This window comes from Durio zibethinus, chromosome 4, assembly GCF_047325235.1.
Source record: "Durio zibethinus cultivar Kanyao isolate XHJ-2024 chromosome 4, ASM4732523v1, whole genome shotgun sequence".
Lineage (NCBI taxonomy): Eukaryota > Viridiplantae > Streptophyta > Magnoliopsida > Malvales > Malvaceae > Durio > Durio zibethinus.
Window position 1 is genome coordinate 214,230 of NC_143165.1, and position 20,933 is coordinate 235,162.

The following is a 20,933-nucleotide window of genomic DNA, read 5'->3' on the forward strand; positions in this document are numbered from 1 at the left end:
ATATATTTAATTATTTAATTACCGTACTCATCAAATTATTATCGAATTATATTATGCATAAATCAAATAACAAGTGATTAAATATTTATAAATTAAGTAAAAATATTATTATTTATAGGCCAAGAGAATTGCTTTTTATGAGCTTACAATAAATCAAACTTGGCAACCTTCATATTGTAGGTAATATTCAACAACAATAACCTCAAGTCTACTTCCTCTGCTTCTTGACTAAATTGCACAAACTCACACAATTTTTCATTCCCTCACATTGCATTCAATAATTTTTTTCTCCAAACCTTCATCCTCATCCCCATCTCCTAGCTCTCTTTTTTTTTTTTTGTGTGCTATCTGCTCATCTCCGTCAACCTTAAGTCTCACTATTATCTCTTGTCTCTCATTTTGAATCCCAATAACTCTTGCCCATTTTTTTACTAATGCACCATAGCCCAATCTAATCCCAAACACACAAAATCATGGTAAATTTAAAAATTAAAAAAAAAAAGTAATTTGAGTACTGAATTAATTATTTATCTTAAACTGTATATATGTGATTTTGATTGAAGTTGAATTTTGAAAAAATTGATATTTTTGAAAGTTTAAGTTTTGTGATTTTTTTTTTGAATTTGTAAATTGATATTTTATTTTCTTTCTTGCTATTTTTATTTTAAGTTTTTAAATAAAATCAAATGATTTTTTTTTTGAATTTTTGAATGAAAAATAAAATAGCGGGCAACAATTGACCGTTATTATCGCTATTCAATGTTACGCCGTAATTCGCAGTTGTAATACATCCGTTATAAACGAGATTCAAATTCTCTTCTCTTTTTTTTCAATAGCAGTGACGGATGGTGACGTGACTGTAAAATAATAGCCGCTATACCACTATCCAACTGTTATTTAAATCTTTGATCATACCATCAGTAATGTGCAATTCGCACTTATAAGTTTAACCACACTATTTTTTGCATTTGGATAACATGAGTCTACAACTTCAATTTGTGACCAGATCTTTTAGGGTTTAATGAAAATTTTTGAGCTCATCACAACATTTTTTTTTCGAAAATATCCCTATTTAAGTTTTTCTTGTTTCTTTTTTATCCTTAAAAGTATAGTATAAAATATCCCTGTCATTTAAGACTTTATTTATTAATAAATAAATGAATAAAAATAAATTTTAATACTTAAATTTTTAATTATTATTTTAATATAATTTAATATGTGTTAATATTTTAATTGAATAAAATTTTAATATATTAAATGTTAAATAATATTAAAATATACATAAAAAATAATTTATTAATATATTTTTAAACTAATGTCTTTAAATATTATTTTTTTCACTATAATTTATCTTATCGTCATTTCTGATTTTACATTCAAGTATATATTTTATTATTAATTTTAATCTCATCGTTATAATATTCAATCTCATAATTAAAATAACTAATCTTATTTTTATCATTATTTTTAATTTTATCAAAACTTATTTTACTGTTTATATCCAAATGAATTATTAATCAATAACCTCTGTGACATATTATTATTGATGGATTAAATAGGCCTAAAAAAAAATATTTAATTACATACCTTGGAAATCATTTTCTTTTTAACACTTTGAGTCTATACCATGGAACCGACGCAAAACTTGGAAGACTAGCCAACCACCGATGCAATCTTGGAAACGATGCAATGTTTTGAAAATGCATTTGGTCAGAAGAATTTACAAATTTTTTTCTGAATTTTTTGTGATGAGTATTTATTTTTTTACGTTTGATTTAGAGTAATTTAATTATAAAAAAAATTAAAATTTTAATATTATCCAAAAATTTATAATAAAAGTTGTCTTATTTTTTAATTTAATTTAAATAAAAAATTTATCACATAATTATTATTACTTTAAAAAATAAGTTTGAAACTTAATTTTGATTTTTTTTAATTGATAATCAATTAAAATTTTTTTTTGAATAAAAATATTATTTGATATTTTTAAAAAAAATCTTTACAAAAGCATAAATAACACGTTCTTTCATTGAAATGTCTTAATTGATATCAATTAAAATATTTTTTAAAATAAACATTTTATTTAACCCATTCAAATAAGTTTTTTTTTTTTTTTTTTATAAAAGCCTTATTTGATATATTTCATAATCTTTACAAATTCAAATAAGGTTTTTTTTTGAATAAATGTTTTATTTGATATTTTTTAATATATTTACAAAAAAAAAAAAAAAAGTGTTAAGCTCTTTCAAATGACATAATTAATTTTTTGTATTTTAATATAACAATTACGGCTTGATGTTTAGTTAAACGTTATAATTAAATATATTTAATTAAAAAATAATTTTTTTTCTTTTACTATTAAAGATATTATCTATCATCGTTTGGGTGTTTTTTATTAAAATAAAATGAAAAATTATCTATAACTTTTCAAAAAAATTATGATAAATGTATATAAATTAATAAATTCAGATTCTCCTCGACAAAATGAATGAATATGATTATAGAATGTTCTAAAAATTAAACAAAATTTCTAATATCAAAATTTTTTGAATTTCATTTTTTTTTTTTAAATTTTCCGAATCATAAGCCCTTCTCCGATAATCAACTCAACAAGGTCAGCCATGTCACTAATGAATTGACTTTCCAATTACATCCAACAAATCATCACCAAAACCAATAAAGCTCAAATATTAATTTCTCCAAGAAAGGATAAATTTAAGTTTGGCCTCGCAAAAATTTATAATGTGGCTCTTCTCACCAAAATTTTGCATGAACTAATATGGTAAACTCTATAATTTGTCAATTTTAGTCTTAAACTTAACTTACTATAATTAGATTTTCTCTTTTTTCTCTTAAATTTTTTGTCTAAAATACTGTTTAATCTTAAATTATGAATTGACCTTCTCCAGCAATGAAATAATATATATTGACACTAATTATTACATTAATATTAAAAAAACTACATTAATTAAAAAAATTAGCTACTCTATTTTGCATATAAAATTAATTAAACCTGTAGCTTTCTTTTTAATTCATCTTTTATTTGATACATGCTATGAAGCTTTTAATTGTTTATCAAAGTTATGAAACTGCTGTTTTATGTTTAAAGAAGAAATTATTAATGTGATCAAGTATGATATTTTTAAAAAATTATAATCATAATCAAGTATGATATTTGTATAGTCAATTTACAAACTACAACATTACTAAACAACTTTTATTTTTATTTTTGTTGGTTGAGAGACTAAAAATTGGCCATATTTTTAATTGTATGGGCTTAATTGATTAAGCCTTGGGCTTGGCTAGTAAATTAGTATGGATATAAAAGTAAAGTACATGAATGTCAGAAAAAAATAGAGGAAAAGATGACTGAAAAATTAGTAATATGTGAGTTACTTGAGTTCATAAGGTAGTATGGATTATTTTATAAGTATACGTTATAAAAAAAAATTTAAAAAAATGAACAGCGATTTCATAATTATAAATATTAGTTGGCAGACGTTAAAGCAGCTGACATAACAACCATTAAAATTTAAAACAAAAAACAAAGTCAAAGCATGAAACTAACAAGTTTTGCCATCACTCTATCCTCTCCCACCCAAACCCCAAATTTATCTCAAAATCCGCGATTCTCTTGCGAACTCGCACTTTCTTTGTTTCTCTCTCTCTCAGAGCCCAGAACCAAGACTTGTCTGTCCTTTTTTTTTTTTTTTATGCTATTCTTCATCTTCTTCTTCTTCAATGTAAGTTTGTATGTATGTTTCCTTTTAGAATGAATCCTAAATCATAGAGAAGAGAGCAAGCAAAGGTAGAAAGTTCTGTGGCAATATTCCATTGCGTTGGTAATGGAGGGATTGGACGGCATGATCGAGAGGTTGTTGGAAGGAAGGAATAATAGAGGGAAAAGAATCCAGCTCAACGATTCTGAAATCCGACAAATTTGCCTCACTGCCAAGAAACTCTTCCTCACCCAACCTAATCTCCTTGAACTAGAAGCTCCCATTAACATCTGCGGTACACCCTCCCTCTTCTTCTTCTTCTCATTTTCAATTTCGGACTTTTAATTACCATACACCGCCTGCATCGGCTACGCTTGCTCCATTGTATTCACCATTTCTTCACAAATACTGTAGATCAAAACTTTTTTATGATCTAAATAGTTATATTTGACCCACATTCCTAAATTCTTCCCATTATACATTTTTCTTCTTCTTTTCCCATACCTTGTCTCATTCATAAACTGATTCCAAATTCGTTCAAAGATCTTACTTTTTCATTCATGTTTTACATATGTTTGTTTATAAGCTTCCAAATGTTGCTGTCAAGAATGTGGCTTGAATGGTTACCCCTAGTAAGTGCCAACTTCAATTAAGTGCTTGAACTGTAAAAAGAATTAACCTAACTGATGCTGGTGCAAGTTTAATGGTAGTAACTAACTTTGCTAGAAAAATTGTAGAAGGCGTTGAAACTTAAAGAGTTGAAACACCACCAGCGATTTCATGGGTTCACGAGTCTAAAAACTGAGATTCTGCTAACAAACTTTGCCTTTTCATGTGAAATTTTAGATATATTAAGATAATATATTGTAGGATAAGGGAGCTGGAGAGTTGGTAAATTTGGCACTTTATCCTTTTTTTCATTTCATTTAATAATTTCTGGCATTATATATTTATATATCTAAAATCAGAAATCTGAAAGTATTGCACACATGCCGTTGATCGTTTCATGACTCATAACTTTGTTATGTGTTACCTAAATCACATACATATTACTCTACATCCTTCCTATTCAAGCGTTAGCTGCAACTCCTTTTGTTTTCACAGGTGATATACATGGCCAATATTCAGACCTTCTTCGGTTGTTTGAGTATGGTGGATTTCCACCTAAAGCCAACTACTTGTTTCTTGGAGACTATGTCGACAGAGGAAAGCAAAGTATAGAAACCATATGTCTCCTCCTTGCTTACAAGATAAAATTTCCAGACAACTTTTTCCTCCTTCGGGGAAACCATGAATGTGCTTCTATCAACAGAATCTATGGGTTCTATGATGAGTGCAAGCGCCGTTTCAGTGTCCGTCTGTGGAAGGTATTTACAGATTGCTTCAACTGTTTGCCTGTGGCTGCCGTTATTGATGAGAAAATCCTCTGCATGCATGGTGGACTCTCGCCAGATATGCGGAGCTTGGACCAAATAAGAGCAATTGAAAGGCCAATAGATGTTCCAGACCAAGGTATTCTGTGTGACCTCCTCTGGGCTGATCCGGATAGAGACATCAGTGGCTGGGGTGAGAATGATAGGGGTGTCTCTTATACCTTTGGAGCTGACAAGGTAGCTGAGTTCTTAAAGAAACATGACCTTGATCTCATATGCCGTGCTCATCAGGTCTTCTTCTTACTTCAGTTTGTGTTGCTTTGTTATTCTTTGTAGTTTGCTTTAAAAAAGAGTGATTAACTGATCTTCCCACTGAAAATAATTGATAGGTAGTGGAAGATGGTTATGAATTCTTTGCAGACAGACAGCTTGTTACCATATTTTCTGCACCAAACTATTGTGGAGAATTTAATAATGCAGGTGCATTGATGAGCGTGGATGCAAGCTTGCTCTGCTCATTTCAGATTCTTAAGCCCAGTCAAGCAAAGTTGGAACTGCTGGAATAATTTGCAACCAGTCAAGTAAGTTGGAAATTAAGGATCCTTTGGTTCTTTGCCCTCTTTTTGGATGTACGGTTGTATATAAAGCTGACGAAGCATCAGAAAACTGTGCGTATGGTATACCTTATACCACAGAGGAGCAGTTGCAAAGCAAAAACAGCAACAGATGCTGGTGGTACATAATTTGTCCGAATGGCCGATCTATTTTTGAATTCTAGTTTATAAACATGCAAGCTTCTTAACTCTTTAAAGAGCAATTCGGATATGTATCGTTATGTTATCATACCTTGAATCGGTTGTTTTTTCCTTTTTCCTTTTCTTTTTCTGTTTAATTCATTGGTTAATCTAGAAGATGGAAGTAACCTGTCTCACTATGCTCATTCTCAAGCACCATTCTCATGAATATTCAAAACCAGTAGTGGCAGATTGCATTATGAGAGAGTGACCAGAGGCTCAAGTTCATATGGCTTCTATTTCTTGTTTTCTTCATTGCATTGCTGTGCACTTTCTCATTTCAGTCAAACATATCGAACTCTTTGCGCATCCATTTTTTGATGAGGAAAAACTATGAAGCCTTTTTCTGGGTATCTCCAAACGGGGTATGCTGGAATCACTAACTAATTATAAGAGCAACTGCATTTGCACTTTAATGCAGGCCCAGAATGATATTTAGCTAAGGATATCTGCTTCATTCGTTAGATAAAAATTTCGAGTTTCACGCTACGAACATTGTTTATGTATCCTAAATTTGAGTTGCAATCTTTAAAATTAGTGCTACATTTAGGATCGATAATGACTAATACACATGTATGTTTAAATCTGGAAAGTTCACCAATGCATCTTTTTCTAGCACAGTCAACATTCTTACTGTTTTCATAGTCAATACCTCAGATGCAAAATCCCTATTACAAAATGCAAAACCATAAGCCAATACAATTCTTTTTTGCCTCTTGGGTTGGCAGGCAAAACTAAAAGAATACAGATAATGAAACTCTTCATTTTCATTTGGCCTGAAGCTTTACATCTGGAGCAGAAAGCCTATAAAGCACAAAATACACATCTTAAAATTCCAGGAATCAAATTTAAGAATCATCTAATCATTTTGTCGGTGTATTTTAAATCACATTCTTGCAATTTATTTTTGGCCCATTAACAGATATATAGGTTATTAATTGGGACTTGGGCCTTAGTGGGCCAAGAATCTAATTTTCTTTTTTTCTTTATTTATTTTATTTTGTTATGTTATTCATTTTCTTTTAAATATTTCTTTTCGAAAAATACAAAAAATATATAAAAAACAAAATTATGAAAAATGAAAAAAAAATTTAATAAACTTAAATTTAGGGATTATAGGTGTCATTTAGCATATTTAATAAATATAAGGTCAAATTATACGAGAAATATTTATATTATGCAAAAATTCATAATTTAATCTTTATATAGTAATTCATACAAATTTAATTATTATATTATTTTGGTTTGATAATTTTAATTTAATCATTAATTTATTAATTTTAACTATTAAAAATGATGACGTGACCATTGATTTAATAATGTGAACATTAACTTGGCTGACAAAACTTAATTTTGATGATGTGATAATTTAGATAAATAAAATCAATTATTTAATTATGCAAATGGTTCATGTACTCATAATAAATTTAAAATTTAGTTCTTACAGAAGCACGTTGATGATTAGATCGGTTGTCAGATGGTTAAACACTTTCAATAATAGCCCTTAATCTATTAGATCCCTTGTTGATGTATTTAAATAAATATTTGATAGCTCTAATTTTATTACAAACCTCGACATTCACTTGAGCATCATATTTAACGATCAAATCAATATTATACGGTACAACAAAATGATTGTCTTACATGATTCCATTTTTAATTGCAATATTTTTTCCAACAAATGTTTCCTTTTTTCTATAAAGCATAAATCCATCCTCATTAACTGAAGTATGTGGCTAAAACTTTTTAGGAAAATAATATCAAACACCGACCTTTAGACATGCAAGGTGTTTGAGGAGACGTAAATCTGCATGGATCATGAATCATAAAATTTGTAACAGCACTATATCCAATGGGATCCAATTTTTTATTAGGGATTTTAGCAGATATAATCTTATTAATCATATCAACAGTATGACATTTGACATCAGGATACAACCATAGAAAAATATGAACATGAGGAAGGCCACGCTTTTGGAACTCAATTGTATAAGTAACTACATGGATAATTTCAGTAGAAAAAGTTATAAATAAAATAAGGAGAAAAAAGAAATTAACATAAAAGAGCATCAATGACAGTCAAGGAATTTATGAACTAACCTGCCGTAACACAACCAAAATGACTTCTTGTAGTTAAATCATCCATAAAAATACTACAACTTGTCTTGAAAATATGAGACACAATATCAAGACGATCATTAACTTGTTGCCCTAAAATAAAACCTAATGCCTCTCATACTTTTGACTGGCGAGCATTATATGTAAATGTTATAACCAAATTAGGGTAACTAAAAAATCTATAAATTGCCATTACATCTTGATAGTTTTGAAATAAATACAAATGACCAATTGTGAAACTTGGTGGTAAAATCACTATTTTACCAATACAATTACCCTAAAGCTCACTTCATGTAACTGAGTGTTTAACATCTTTGTACATTTAAAATCTAATTATTTTTTTGTTATCTTTTATAAATTGCAATTGCATTTCTTTAACACTTGCATAAGCATCAACAACAAATTAATGGAACAATTGCCCACCTCGCAATAAAGTGTTATTAGATTTCATTTTATTTTGGATAATGTAAGCATAATATTTACGCATTGTCAATTTCTTTCTTGTACCTTGCTCTTTTTTTTATAGATTTAATATACTTAATATCAAGATAATAACTATCCTCACTGTAACGAACTAATAAAGGATATTACAAGGCCATAAAAGAAGGATGAAGATAACTGATCCTTTTTAAACCATTGATTTATGTTCAACAATTATATTACGATGCCTATTATTTCACTTATTTCTCCAACAATTAATATAGCAACCTTATGTCCAGTTGGAGGAATTTAAGTTTTGTCTTTATCTTTCTTTGCATCGATCAATCTTAGTCTCATAGAGATATAGTTAAAATCACTAAATCTATCTCTAGCTATTCTAAAGACTTTAATAATCTCGTTATTTGCATCTAACATAGAAACTAAAGCATCAATAATATTTGGATCAATTTTTAATGATTCAGAATAACTTTCAAAAATAGACATCTTATTTGAAATCTCAGTCTCGATATTGTATATGTACATTTAAGCAAACTTAGGACTGTGACTAAGAAAATGAAGTAAAGACCCAATTCTACGATGATTCTACCCAGAAATCTTAAAACATACGGATTAGTCTATTATTAATATTACCATCAATTTGACCTTTTGTTGAAGTAAATTGAAAGATTGAATTATAAACCCTAATATTCTCATTAAAATTGACATTTTTACATCCTCCATCATAACTAAATTATTGATCTAAATATTGTGGAGTTTTTTCAAAAGTAGGTAACCGGATAATCCCTTATTGACAACAAAGTATAAAGTTAGGACTCTATGTTTGTTTTGAAATATCAATCCTTTTTTTATACCACATTATAGCATCACAAAAATGACACACATTTTGGACCACTAAAGTTAAAAGCTTCAAAACATGTTCCTTCAGATGATAAAAGAAACATTCTAAATGTTAAACAAACAAGATATATAACAACTGAAAAAAAAAATAGTACTAAAAATACAAAAGAACTTAAATTATTAGTTTGGCTTATCATCCCATGAAACACAACTGATCCATATTCTTGTTCAATGAAACAACCATAGGATAGGTACAAGAGTTTGATACAACAAAATTTAAATCCTCAAAATAAGGAGAAAAACTTGCAAAAGAATCCAAGTGAAATGAAAGCTTCTTTTATATATATATATATATATATATATGAACAACTAAATCTTTTACAACAATGGATTTGCATGTGTTTGATTGCAATGATTTGTAATTCCCCATCACCATTAACAAAAGAATGTAAAAATATATGAGGTTGATGGGCACCTTCTCCGCTATTAGGAACTAAAGCATGTTGAGACTTATATGTTATGAAACATGTTAAGTTAGAATGTAAAAGAAAAATTCTTCTCCTAACATTATCAACAAATACAACATTTCATCTCTATTGCTATTAGCTAAACTAATGTTAAATTTCATCATAACATTAGCATGTTGTATTCCATTATCAACTAAATTTGAATATCTTTTTCTCCTAATTGAAGATAAATGTCTACCATATTGAGATTCATCAACACCGAAAGAAAATAAAATGCCTATTTGAATAGCTTGATATCTTTTTAATCTTGCACATAGTAATCTTTCTATTTTTCTAATTCTATTTTTTCTAGTGCTAGTAGTAGAATCTATAAGTAAAGATGAAAACTTACTACAAACAAATAACAGTAAATATACACGTACGACAAATTAATTAATAAAAGCAAAAAAAAAAGGTAGAAAAAAACTCCAAAACATAATATCAGACTATATTTATAATCTAATTATACAAATGAAACAATATAAGAAAGAAATAAAATAAATAATTTTTTAAAAAAATAAGAAAAGCAAAAAATAAAGTAATAGGAAAAAAGGAAAGTTAAGAAGCAAAATGCAAACTTAAAAGTTACCTTATACGAAAAGAACCTAAACAACAACTTGTACTAACAACTATAACCTACACACAAATAAATAAGCTTATTAATCAATCAACAACATAATGTAATAGTTATTAATGGGGCAAATAAAAAATCTTGAGTTGTTAAGCTTACCACAAATGAATAGAATGAGGGGAAAAAACACATTAGTAAATAAGGAAACAAATTCTGAACATATGTAACATCAGAAACTTTAATTAAATCAAGATTGGAAAACCTATTAGCTTTTAACTGTAAAGATAACAAAATCTGATACTAAATATGTAAAAGAAAATATGAAATAGATATACATACAACAATATATCTAAGTAAATATCTTCCAAACATAAACAAATCAACCAACGAAACTAAATATTATAAAAAAAATTTAAATATAACAGGCAAACTAATTGACCAACATAGTTTAGTTGATGGTGTCAATCCATTTCCATTAAAATAAATGTGAAACCTAAGGCTAATGGAACAATACCTAGACAAAAATTTAGAAATGTATTTCGTATCCATAGAATATGAACAATTTATAAATTATTTTATTCTGATTAATTTAAAATATTACGATATTCTACCAATATTCCAAACAAAGCCACAATACATAATCTAATAACAAAAAGTAAAAAAAATACACTTTTATCTTTTGAAGAAACACTGCCAACTAATAGATACTTTGTTTATTTTTACATTATAAGAAACTAATACATTAAGTAATCAATTATAAAAAACAAAGACATCCAAACACAAAACCACAATCAAAAGAAAAGCACATTTTAAAAACAACAAAAGATATAAGGCACAAATGAAACAAATAAATAGTAACAAATAAAGAAAAAATAAAAAGTAAAATAAGAAAAAAGAAACAAAAGCTGAAAAGCAAAATCAAAATTTAAAAGTTACCTCATACGTAAAAAACGTCAAAAACAAACTTTACAAGGAACTATAACCTACACACAAACAAATAAACTAAGTAATTAATCAATAGCATAATTTAACAATTATTGATAGAAAAAAAAGTATGTACTATTAAATTTAACGTGAATGAAACAAATAGAAAGAGAAAAACACAATAGTAAATGAGGGAAAAAGTTCTAGACATATATAGTCGGATATCTCATCTAAACAAAAATTGGTAAATTTATTAACTCTTAACTATATATAAAAAGTATCCTTAAAATCTTAGAGGTAGATAGCTGTCTTTTTATAATGGAATAATTAGATTAACCTTGACTAACATTTTCTTTGAAATAATCAAATCCAGTCGAGCTCTATTATACTACTATGAATCTCTTTTTCTGTAATTAAACATTCATGCAAGTAGAAACAACTAAAATGTTAGATATAGTAAACTTATTCAATTTTGAAAGTAAGCTCTTTTCCTTGATTTTGTAAAGCTCAAAACCTTTTTTGGGCTTATCAAAATAAACATAACTTGAAATCATTACGATCTGAAAAATTATTTCTTTTAGGAATTTCATCAAACAATTTTTTTGCTTCTTTGAACATTCTTGATAAATCTATATCTTAAACTTCCTCATTTAATATAAGAATATACAACAAAAAAAATCAAATCAACAAAACTCAAAATAAAAAATAAACATATTCAATTAAATAAGAAAAAAAGAACAACAGATTCAACAAAAAAAATACCAAACAAACATATGAAACATCAAATAACTCAATTTTCATAAAAAAAAAAAATCAAAACATACAAACAAAAAATAAAATATCACAAACAACATACAACCTAAAAAAAACCTAAAGAAAACCCATATATATATATATATATAAGCTGAATTAAATAACCAAAAAAGAAAAAAAAATTGTAGTTAAAATAATCGACCAAATATTAAAAAAAAAACAAAAAAAATTAACAAATCACTATTTTTTAAAAGCACTAGCACAATAATGAAAACTTATAAGAAAACCTCCAAATAAAAACTTAAACAACAAAATTGTTAACCCCAAAAACAGGTGTAAAAAAAAAAAAACAAATACAAAAGATACCTATAAAAACTTAAACAAATAAGTGAAAAAACCAAGAAAAACTTCTGCAACACTTTGATCAAAACGACAGAGCACTAATATATAAAAAAAAAAAGAGTCACGTGTCTTATGACTCATGAGATACTTTTTATATAGGTTTATAGATAATAGCAAATTAATACAAAAACTGTTTTCCGGGCCAGGGTGATAGAGAGTCCAAATAAAAAGGCCCTAAAAGAAAAAAGAGGCATAGGATAGAAATTAGGAAAGGATGAAGCGGTAGTGCCCGCGCCCCGCCACACTAACCATGCCCCTGTACTGCCGTGAATGAAACACCCACCTCTCTTTGTTAGCTTCCCAATTATGGCTTAATAATTTCAACCCACTCTGCCGCATCGCATGACTTCTCCTTTCGCCAATCCCTAATCCACCCCTAACCCACCCCTAACCCACCTCTCTTCTTTCATTGTATTTTCCTTTTCTAGGGATCGGAGCTTTTCTACCGCCAGTTTACCTAATCTGCTGTCATTGATTTTTGTAAGCTTTTCATTGCCTTTGCTTTTCTAATTTTCCGCGATCTTCATTCTTAATTGTGTTTCATGTATACATCTGACTATCTGCTTTTTTTTTTTCCGATTCAAGAGGATATTTTGTTGAATACTGACTACCCCAAATGCTACAAAGATGGCAACTTTTTGAACTGATCTTTTACTAGTAATCACCCGCAAATATGTTGCAAAAACAATAATAGAAAAATGGTGTGCCCATTTGATGATAAGCATAAGTATTAGTAGCAATGCAACAATCTATGTCAAAGAATGATGCTTTGAGTGTGTCTTCATGCTCCCCTTCTTTCTCTTGCTTACACTTAACCCCTGTTATAAACCTTACCAGTTACTCTCACTAAGCTCCCTGCTTTTATTTATGTTATTCCTAACTCTGATAACTTATTGTTCGGCTTTCTCTTTCCCTGTTCAATTTTCCTGAATTTTGAGCGTGATTTCTTTGTTAGTTGCATATAGAGGGATTGGTTGCATTCTTTTGGTGATGGTTCATCATCTATCTCATTTTCAATGGCATTATCATGGGCTTTTTTTTTTTTTTGGTAACTTTCTTCTCTTCTTTTATGTTTTTTCAGTTGCCCTTTGCTTGTTTTATTTTTTTTCTTTGGACGGATGGATTCAGACTCTGAAAGACATTTTCAAGATGCGCCTTTGCCTGGTGTTCCTGGCTACATGGAGGGTGGTGGCTTGGTCGTTGATCATTCTGGCCAGCCAGCTTTGTGTACTCTATGTAGAAGAAGTCTTGCACGTGAATATGAGGCAACATATGATCTTGAAACCTTTGGTCTATGCAGGGACTGCAATTTTTTGTTGCTTGAGGATCTTGCTACACCTCCTCAAGACTCTCATCGCAGAAGACCAGCTCGAAGAAGACAGAATAGGCAAAGCAGTTCTGAATCGGTTGAAAATCTTTTCTCACGACAATTTTCACATATGATTAATTTGGTGAGGCACAATCAATCCGCGGTCTCTGGGCTCGAGTTTCAAATTATGGATGGTTCCACTGCAAGGTCATTAGAGCACAGTAATTCCCGTACAACTCCTAGGGGTTCTAGAAGATGGCAACGTGTTCTCTCAGATTCTGAAAGTGATGGTTTTGATAACCTGGATTCTATTTATGGAGATAGTGAATCAAATTTTAGTCTTGGTTGGTACAGGGTTTTTCGGGTTGAGAGTGATGCAATATCTTTTAGTTCTTATGGAGGGGATTCGGATGCTTCTGTGGATGGACACAGTTTCCTGGATACAGAAATATTCGTTCAAGCTGAGAATAGGAGTGATATTGACAGCGGCACTGATATTGATCCAATGCATGCTGGTCTGAACCAATGGAACTGGGATGAACCACAAGAAGATGAAGGGGATGAAGATGGTGAATGGGAAGAGGCCGAGGTTGAGGAAGATGCAGTTGAATTTACTATATCTAGAGCTGGACTTCGAGATTTGTTTATTTCTAGTCCAAATGAAACCAATCTCCCTGTTTTTAATTTCCATCACTCCAGAGCTGGCTTTGAACAACTGCTTGACCATCTGGCTGAGACTGATGGCCCAAGGAGAGGAGCACCTCCTGCATCTGTATCCTTGTGAATAATCTGCCTCGTTTGATTGTCAATGATGAACATGAGAAGCATGATTGTTTGGCCTGTGCAATCTGCAAGGATGTTTTGCCTGTTGGCATTGAAGTAAACCAGCTTCCTTGACTCCATGTCTATCACCCTTCATGTATCTTGCCATGGTTGAGCGCACAGAATTCATGCCCTCTTTGCCGCTATGAGCTTCCTACTGATGACAAAGATTATGAAGAGGGGAAGCAACAGTTGTACAATGGGATGGAGATGCATGAAATCCTGCAGCAAGATGCAAGCGAGGACAGTTCCTCTGATGACTCTAATGATGCTGAAGCTGAGGAAGCTTGCGAACTGGGTCCATGTCAATTACAGGAGGTGCCACATGTGGATCCTACCATCAGTAGCTCTGCCTGGAGGGTGGTAGAGACTGGCTTTTTCGTGCTGCTGCTCCTCTTGCTGGTATCATTGGTGTTGTTCTTGTGTTATGGCAAGGCAAACCACGAATTGGAAGAAAAGGATCAATATGCCATTGCAATCTACCTTAATGGGGCCACCATCAAATTCAGGTTTCGGATACACCATCACTAAACCAAAGGGGAAGCAGGAGCAGGAGATGGTGGTCTCTCTTTTGAGAAGTTTTAGAAATCTGGTGGGCAATTACATTTTCCTCCAGATTCATATGCAGTCTTTGTGTTTTAACTTCACCTATGAATTGTTGTGAATGCCACCCTTGCCATCGCATTTTAATATCAAATGTGCTTATTTTATTATTATTATTTTTTGGTTAATCATAACTGCTGGCATCAAGTATTGAATTGGATAATGGTTATGATTTCCTTAAGTTTGCAGTTGTTGTCCGATATTTCTTTCAATTCAACCAGATTTTGATTATCAGTGACGCAAAAGTGAGTTGTCTTTTATCAATGACTGCTTGATTATACAATCAAGTGCTTAAATGTGTGAGCTTATTTTTTATAATTTTTTGCTTTTTTCCATCTCTTATACCAAGAAAGTGGAAGGAAAAACAAAGTTTCTTTCATTTCCTTCCCCTTTTCCTTCATCAACATTTCACCCTGTTTTCAAGAGTTTATTTATTACCAGATCATGTTTGTTTTCGCTTTCCTTTTCTTCATCAGTTTTAAATGGTGGCACGGTGGCAAATAGATAAGACTGTCATTTGAATGAGCAGGTGAGATACTTTGCATAACACAATTGAATACAGTATTAACATTAATTTCCAAATTTAGATTTCTACACTCAGAATTTCATTAGGCACCACCCAATCTGGAGGCATTGAAATTGATTACTTTTAAAATTTCTAGGACAGGTAAATCATGGCTTTAATAAGAAACAAACTACTTAGATGTTGACAGACAGGGTATGAATATGTAATAAGCTGCTGATATTGACAAAAAGATATAAAAGAGAAAAATAAATTGCAAAATATTCTTTCACAGCTCTTCTGTAAGCACAGGCATGCGTCTCTTCATTACATGGAGGCTCACAATCACACAAGCTGTTACCTTCGCCTTTGAAAGAATTTCAAGATTCCAACTAATCTACTCAGGCTATTAACACTGACTAACATGGAAATAAATACCAAAAGGAAGTGCTGGTTCTAACAAGTCCCTTCTATATTATGGGCCAAAAACATAGAATAGAATATACTACTATTATCTGTTACATTTCCAACATTTAAATGAGATAGAATCATTGATCCAGTTGATGTATGCTAAACAGAAGCAATCCATGGAAATCGGATATATTCTCCTCATTAACCTAACATTAAATAAACTTATTCATTAATATAAACAAATCAAACAAATATTTGTTAAATAAATATTAAAATATTATGCAAAATCTTTTATTAAATTTAATAAATAAATATAATAAAAATAAAAACCAAACATATTTCAAATCTTTATTCGCTCACACGCTATTCACCTGTTTTTCTTGTTTTCACACAAAGTGATAACCCAAACTTCAAGGCAAAGATTTTATTTTATGTCATCTTAGTGCACTTTGTGCTTTCATTTGTCTTTTCTTCTTCGTTTTGTTTTTCTTTGTTAAAATAACTATTGTCAATTTCATTTCCACAAATAAATTGATAGCGGTTGAATTTAGGGCTTCCCCAAGCCATTGAAAACAATGGCTCCCTAACGCAAGTGAATAAAGAAATGTTAGCTTTTCATATTACTACTTAAAAAATATACACATACATTACTCTCTCTATCATATATATATATATTATTATTATTTTAAAAGCACTTGATATATATCTTATTTTTTCTTTTAAAATTAAATTTTAAAACTTTTTTTTAATTTTTGCGTTAAAACTAATAAAACGTCAATTTTTAATTATTTTTGAAATGAAAATCAAATAAAAACAATAAAGATAAGATAAAAGGAGTAATCATAATTTCATTTAATTTAATTTTTTGTCTGTTAGTCAGTCTACTAACATTTTAAGAGAAGAGATGAGAGCACCACATCACATTGCTTTATCTAGGGAATAAATTCAAGTGATTGGTGCATTAACTTATAATAATAAAATAAAAATACCAATTCATAAACAAATGAGTGGAAGAAATTGAGTGAAAGAAGGAATTTTCCGACCCAATAATAATAATAACAATAAAATGCCAGAGACCTCATTCACCATTTCCACTTGCTCAAGTGTTCAGACGTTGAAGAAGAAAATTGAAGAGAAAGAAAGGGAAGGACAAAAAGTTTGGGCGGCCGTAGGCTGAGGCAATTACGGTTAAGCACTAAGCAGAGAGATGAGATGACTTGAGAGAGAGAGAGAAAACAAAACAAAAGGGGCATTGTGGGGTTTGGGGATTTTATTTTACTATTACTTTATGTGCAGCCTGTAATGTAAGTAATACAGTATAATGTAAATGAAAAGAAAGAGAATCTCTCTCTCTCTCTCTCTCTCTCTCTCCGTTGGATACATCCGGCCAGCTCCCATCTATATATGTAGGAAGAGCATTTTCCAATCTTTTTATTTTGTTTGCCAGGCCTCTCATCGTTAGGATTTGGATTTCTCTCTCAATCCCTCCTTTTTAATTCACTCCCATCCTCTTCCTTCCATCTACACCATTTTCGGTTTCTCTATATTATTATTATCAGTATTTTATTATTGTTTTTTTTGGGCTTTTTTGCTTTTTCTCTTTAATCACTTTCAGACCTTCTTCCAAAAGTATAAGGAATCCAAAGTTACTCCCACTTCAACTCTGCAACGCCTTCAAACCCTTCTCTTCTCTTCAAGCATGGATCTGTTTCCTTGACAGAATTTACTCTTGTTACTGCAGCGTCTCCTCTCTTGTTTCTAACTGCTACTATTTTCGTTACGAACGCCATTAATTGCTCCAATGCATTGCATAATGCTCTCATTTACAACGCCAGCTGAATTGCATTGTAAATGAATTTAAAGACTTTGAAGCATCGATGGTGCTTCTTCCAAGTCTCGCGATGCTTTTTCCATTGATGTTTTTATTCTGCTTGCCACCTCTCATGGCTCAATCTATTACTACTAATTCCTCTTCAAGAAGTGCTGCGAGAGCCCTTGATGCTCTTCTCCAAGACTATGCATACAGGGCCTTTCTACATCCAAGGACTGGAGTTCCCTACGATGGGGTTCTTCCATCTAATTTGAGTGGGATTAAGATTGCAGCAATGAGACTGAGGAGTGGTAGCTTGAGGAGCAAAGGTGTCAAAATGTACAGGGAGTTTGAGATCCCCATTGGAGTTGTAGAGCAGCCTTATGTGGAAAGGCTTGTTTTGGTGTACCAAAACTTGGGCAATTGGTCTATGCTATATTATTCGCTTCCCAACTACACTAACCTGGCTCCTGTTCTGGGTCTTCTTGCTTATGATGCTTCTAACTTATCGGCTACAAATTTGCCGGAATTGGATTTTAGGGCATTTGGGGATCCTATAAAAATCAGGTTCTCAGATGTGCAATCCGCTCCAGATGGGTCTGTTCCCAAGTGTGTTTGGTTTGATTTACATGGTTTGGTAAATTTCAGCAATTTGACATCAGGCAACGAGTGTTTAACCTTCCAGCAGGGGCATTTTTCTATAGTTACTGAGTCTATTTCTTCATCAAGGCCACCAAGTAGAGGGGAAGAAAAAAAGGGTCATAGAAAAGTCTGGATAATTATTGCTTCTGTTCTGGGAGGATTGGCATTGCTGGCATTGTTGGCATTCCTGGTACTATGGGCTCGCAAATGCAAGCAGAGAAAGAAAATGCAAGAGATGGAGAAAGCTGCAGAAGTGGGAGAAGCCTTACATATGACCTCGGTTGGGGATACAAAAGCACCAATGGCAACAATCACTCGGACTCAACCAGCTCTTGAGAACGAATATGTGCCCTAACTCCCCCCGTGTTTACAAGCATTTTCTTAATCAAAATTCAATTCCTGTATTCAGAAATTCTTCTGCTCACAGCCTCTCACCTATTGTTCTTTTTGGTGGTTTGTTCTTGGTAGCTTCTTGGTTTTAGTGTGGGTAATATAGGATTTTTGTCTAGGTCTGTGATTATTGCTCACAAATCTTTTCATTGTTTTATGATTCATTGTGGTGTGCATGTAGCCAAAAGCCCAAAAGTGATTTTATTCTGTATGTCATGAATTATTAGTTGTCTCATTGGTAAGAAATAAGAGTTTTTTTCTTCTTGCAGTGCCTTGTTATTTTGAATTTACTTTTGTCTGTTTATGTGGAATGTAGGATGAAAGCAAACTGATGTTAAAGATTGGCTCCGACTGGCATTGATTTGAGGCAAATGTTAGGCTGTCATGTGTGCTCGAGTTAAAATTTTCAGTTTTTCATCAGTTTGGAAACAAAATCGGTAATTCTCATATACCATGGTCTGTGGCTATATATTTTGGGTTGCTGTGCTGCAAAGAACTTTATTCCAAGTTCTTCACTTTTAGCCAAACTTAGTAACCTTCAGCATTCTGTGAACTTTCCTGAAAGATGTTTTTTCTTTCAAAAGCCAGATAAGATAGAGACAAATGTTTGTTCTTTCTTTCTACGATGGTAGGTTTGGACAAAGTTAATCATCTCCGAGGGCAATGATTATAGATAAAAGGAAAAAAAATATTTTACCAGTAAGAACGTAAGGTATAAGACGTAGAGGAGGCTGATCAGACTCCAACGACCTTTCCCCTTGAATTGGTATTATAGCAGGGATGAGGAACTTTTGGAACCTATCTTCTTGGCTAGATACAATTTGGTCATCTATAACATCTTCAATTACTTCAGATTCCCTTTTAAAGTGTGGCAATCGTCCGGCCCCTTCTGCATATTTCGTGACATCATTAGGACCATAAGGTCTTCTACATTAAACATTGGACAAGTCTCTAAATCTTGTGGTAACTCTAAAACATAGGCACTGGAACCGAATCCCTTTAAAATTTTATAAGGACCTAGACTCCATCGAATATAGTTTCTTGAAAGAGCTTCTAGGAAATCTTTCTGGTCGGATACAAACCATAACCATTTCACCTTTTCTGGGATCTGCCTATCTTGGATGTAAATCTGCTCTTTGTTTGTAGCTTTCATTGCTAAATATAATTTTTCGACGAACTTCATCAAGTTGGCAAGTGCGGAATTGTTGGATAATGAGTGCTGCATTTGTCTTCAAACTAGGCCACTAAAATCCGCCCTCCACCATGGCTATAGTTTTGTCATGTCCAGAATATACTGCTGCCTCACCAGAATGTAACTCCAATATTACTTCTCTTGATGGAGAAGAGATGAAGTATTTGGAAGACAATAATGAGTGTCTTTAACTAGCTAACCATCAAGTATTGAATAGGATGGATATTCACCTTGCTATCCAGCCATCAATGCAGCACATATAATGCTGAAATCTTTGCATAATGATAATTCCTCCTCAACTGCTCAAATCCAATTACTTGGACAGAAATAGAATTTAAGATGTAGATCATTCTACTCAATTCATCAACAGCCTTATTCTCTTTACTTTCTATTTAAAATTGCCTTTTGGATAGCATGGTTAAGCCTGTCTTTGTAGGTTCAGGAATCTTAGTCTTTTCCCTGCTATCCTTCTTGAGTCCTTCCACAGACATAGCTTCTTCAAGGAAACTTTCTTATTGTTGAACAGAAAATAGTAAGTATTTTCCTTCACATTGGAGTACATCTTTATCTTATAACCATAATCTACCTAGAAGAATTTGTATAACAGTCATATGCACAACCCGATATTATCTCTACAGCAACCATAGGAAATAGAAACAAGAGCAGGATGTGTTACTGGAATAGTAGTTTTGTCTACACAAGAGATCTTGTAAGGCTGTGGATGTGATTGAGCTTTGTTGTGTAGACTATAGCAGATATCACATTCATAGAACTGCCACGATCAATTATGAGCTTACAAAACTTGTCGCTGCTC

At 31.4% G+C, this 20,933-nt stretch overlaps 2 protein-coding genes and 1 pseudogene across 3 annotated transcripts; all 3 read left to right on the top strand.

Moving 5' to 3' along the window:
* The first annotated feature begins 3,546 nt into the window (after positions 1 to 3,546).
* LOC111287947 (serine/threonine-protein phosphatase PP1-like) lies at positions 3,547 to 5,958 on the top strand. Its single transcript, XM_022878641.2, has 3 exons — positions 3,547 to 4,014; positions 4,824 to 5,383; positions 5,482 to 5,958. Exons 1-3 carry the CDS (start codon positions 3,846 to 3,848, stop codon positions 5,656 to 5,658), a joined length of 906 nt encoding a protein of 301 aa, XP_022734376.1. The 5' UTR covers positions 3,547 to 3,845; the 3' UTR covers positions 5,659 to 5,958.
* Positions 5,959 to 12,576: 6,618 nt separating this feature from the next.
* On the top strand, positions 12,577 to 15,288 carry LOC111287946 (uncharacterized; annotated as a pseudogene). The gene is made up of 2 exons (XR_016341319.1): positions 12,577 to 12,918; positions 13,520 to 15,288. The product of XR_016341319.1 is annotated as an uncharacterized LOC111287946 (transcript).
* A 1,792-nt stretch (positions 15,289 to 17,080) lies between these two features.
* Positions 17,081 to 19,195, top strand: LOC111287653 (uncharacterized). Its single transcript, XM_022878326.2, has one exon. It carries the CDS (start codon positions 17,963 to 17,965, stop codon positions 18,890 to 18,892), a length of 930 nt encoding a protein of 309 aa, XP_022734061.2. The 5' UTR covers positions 17,081 to 17,962; the 3' UTR covers positions 18,893 to 19,195.
* The last annotated feature ends 1,738 nt before the right edge of the window (positions 19,196 to 20,933 follow it).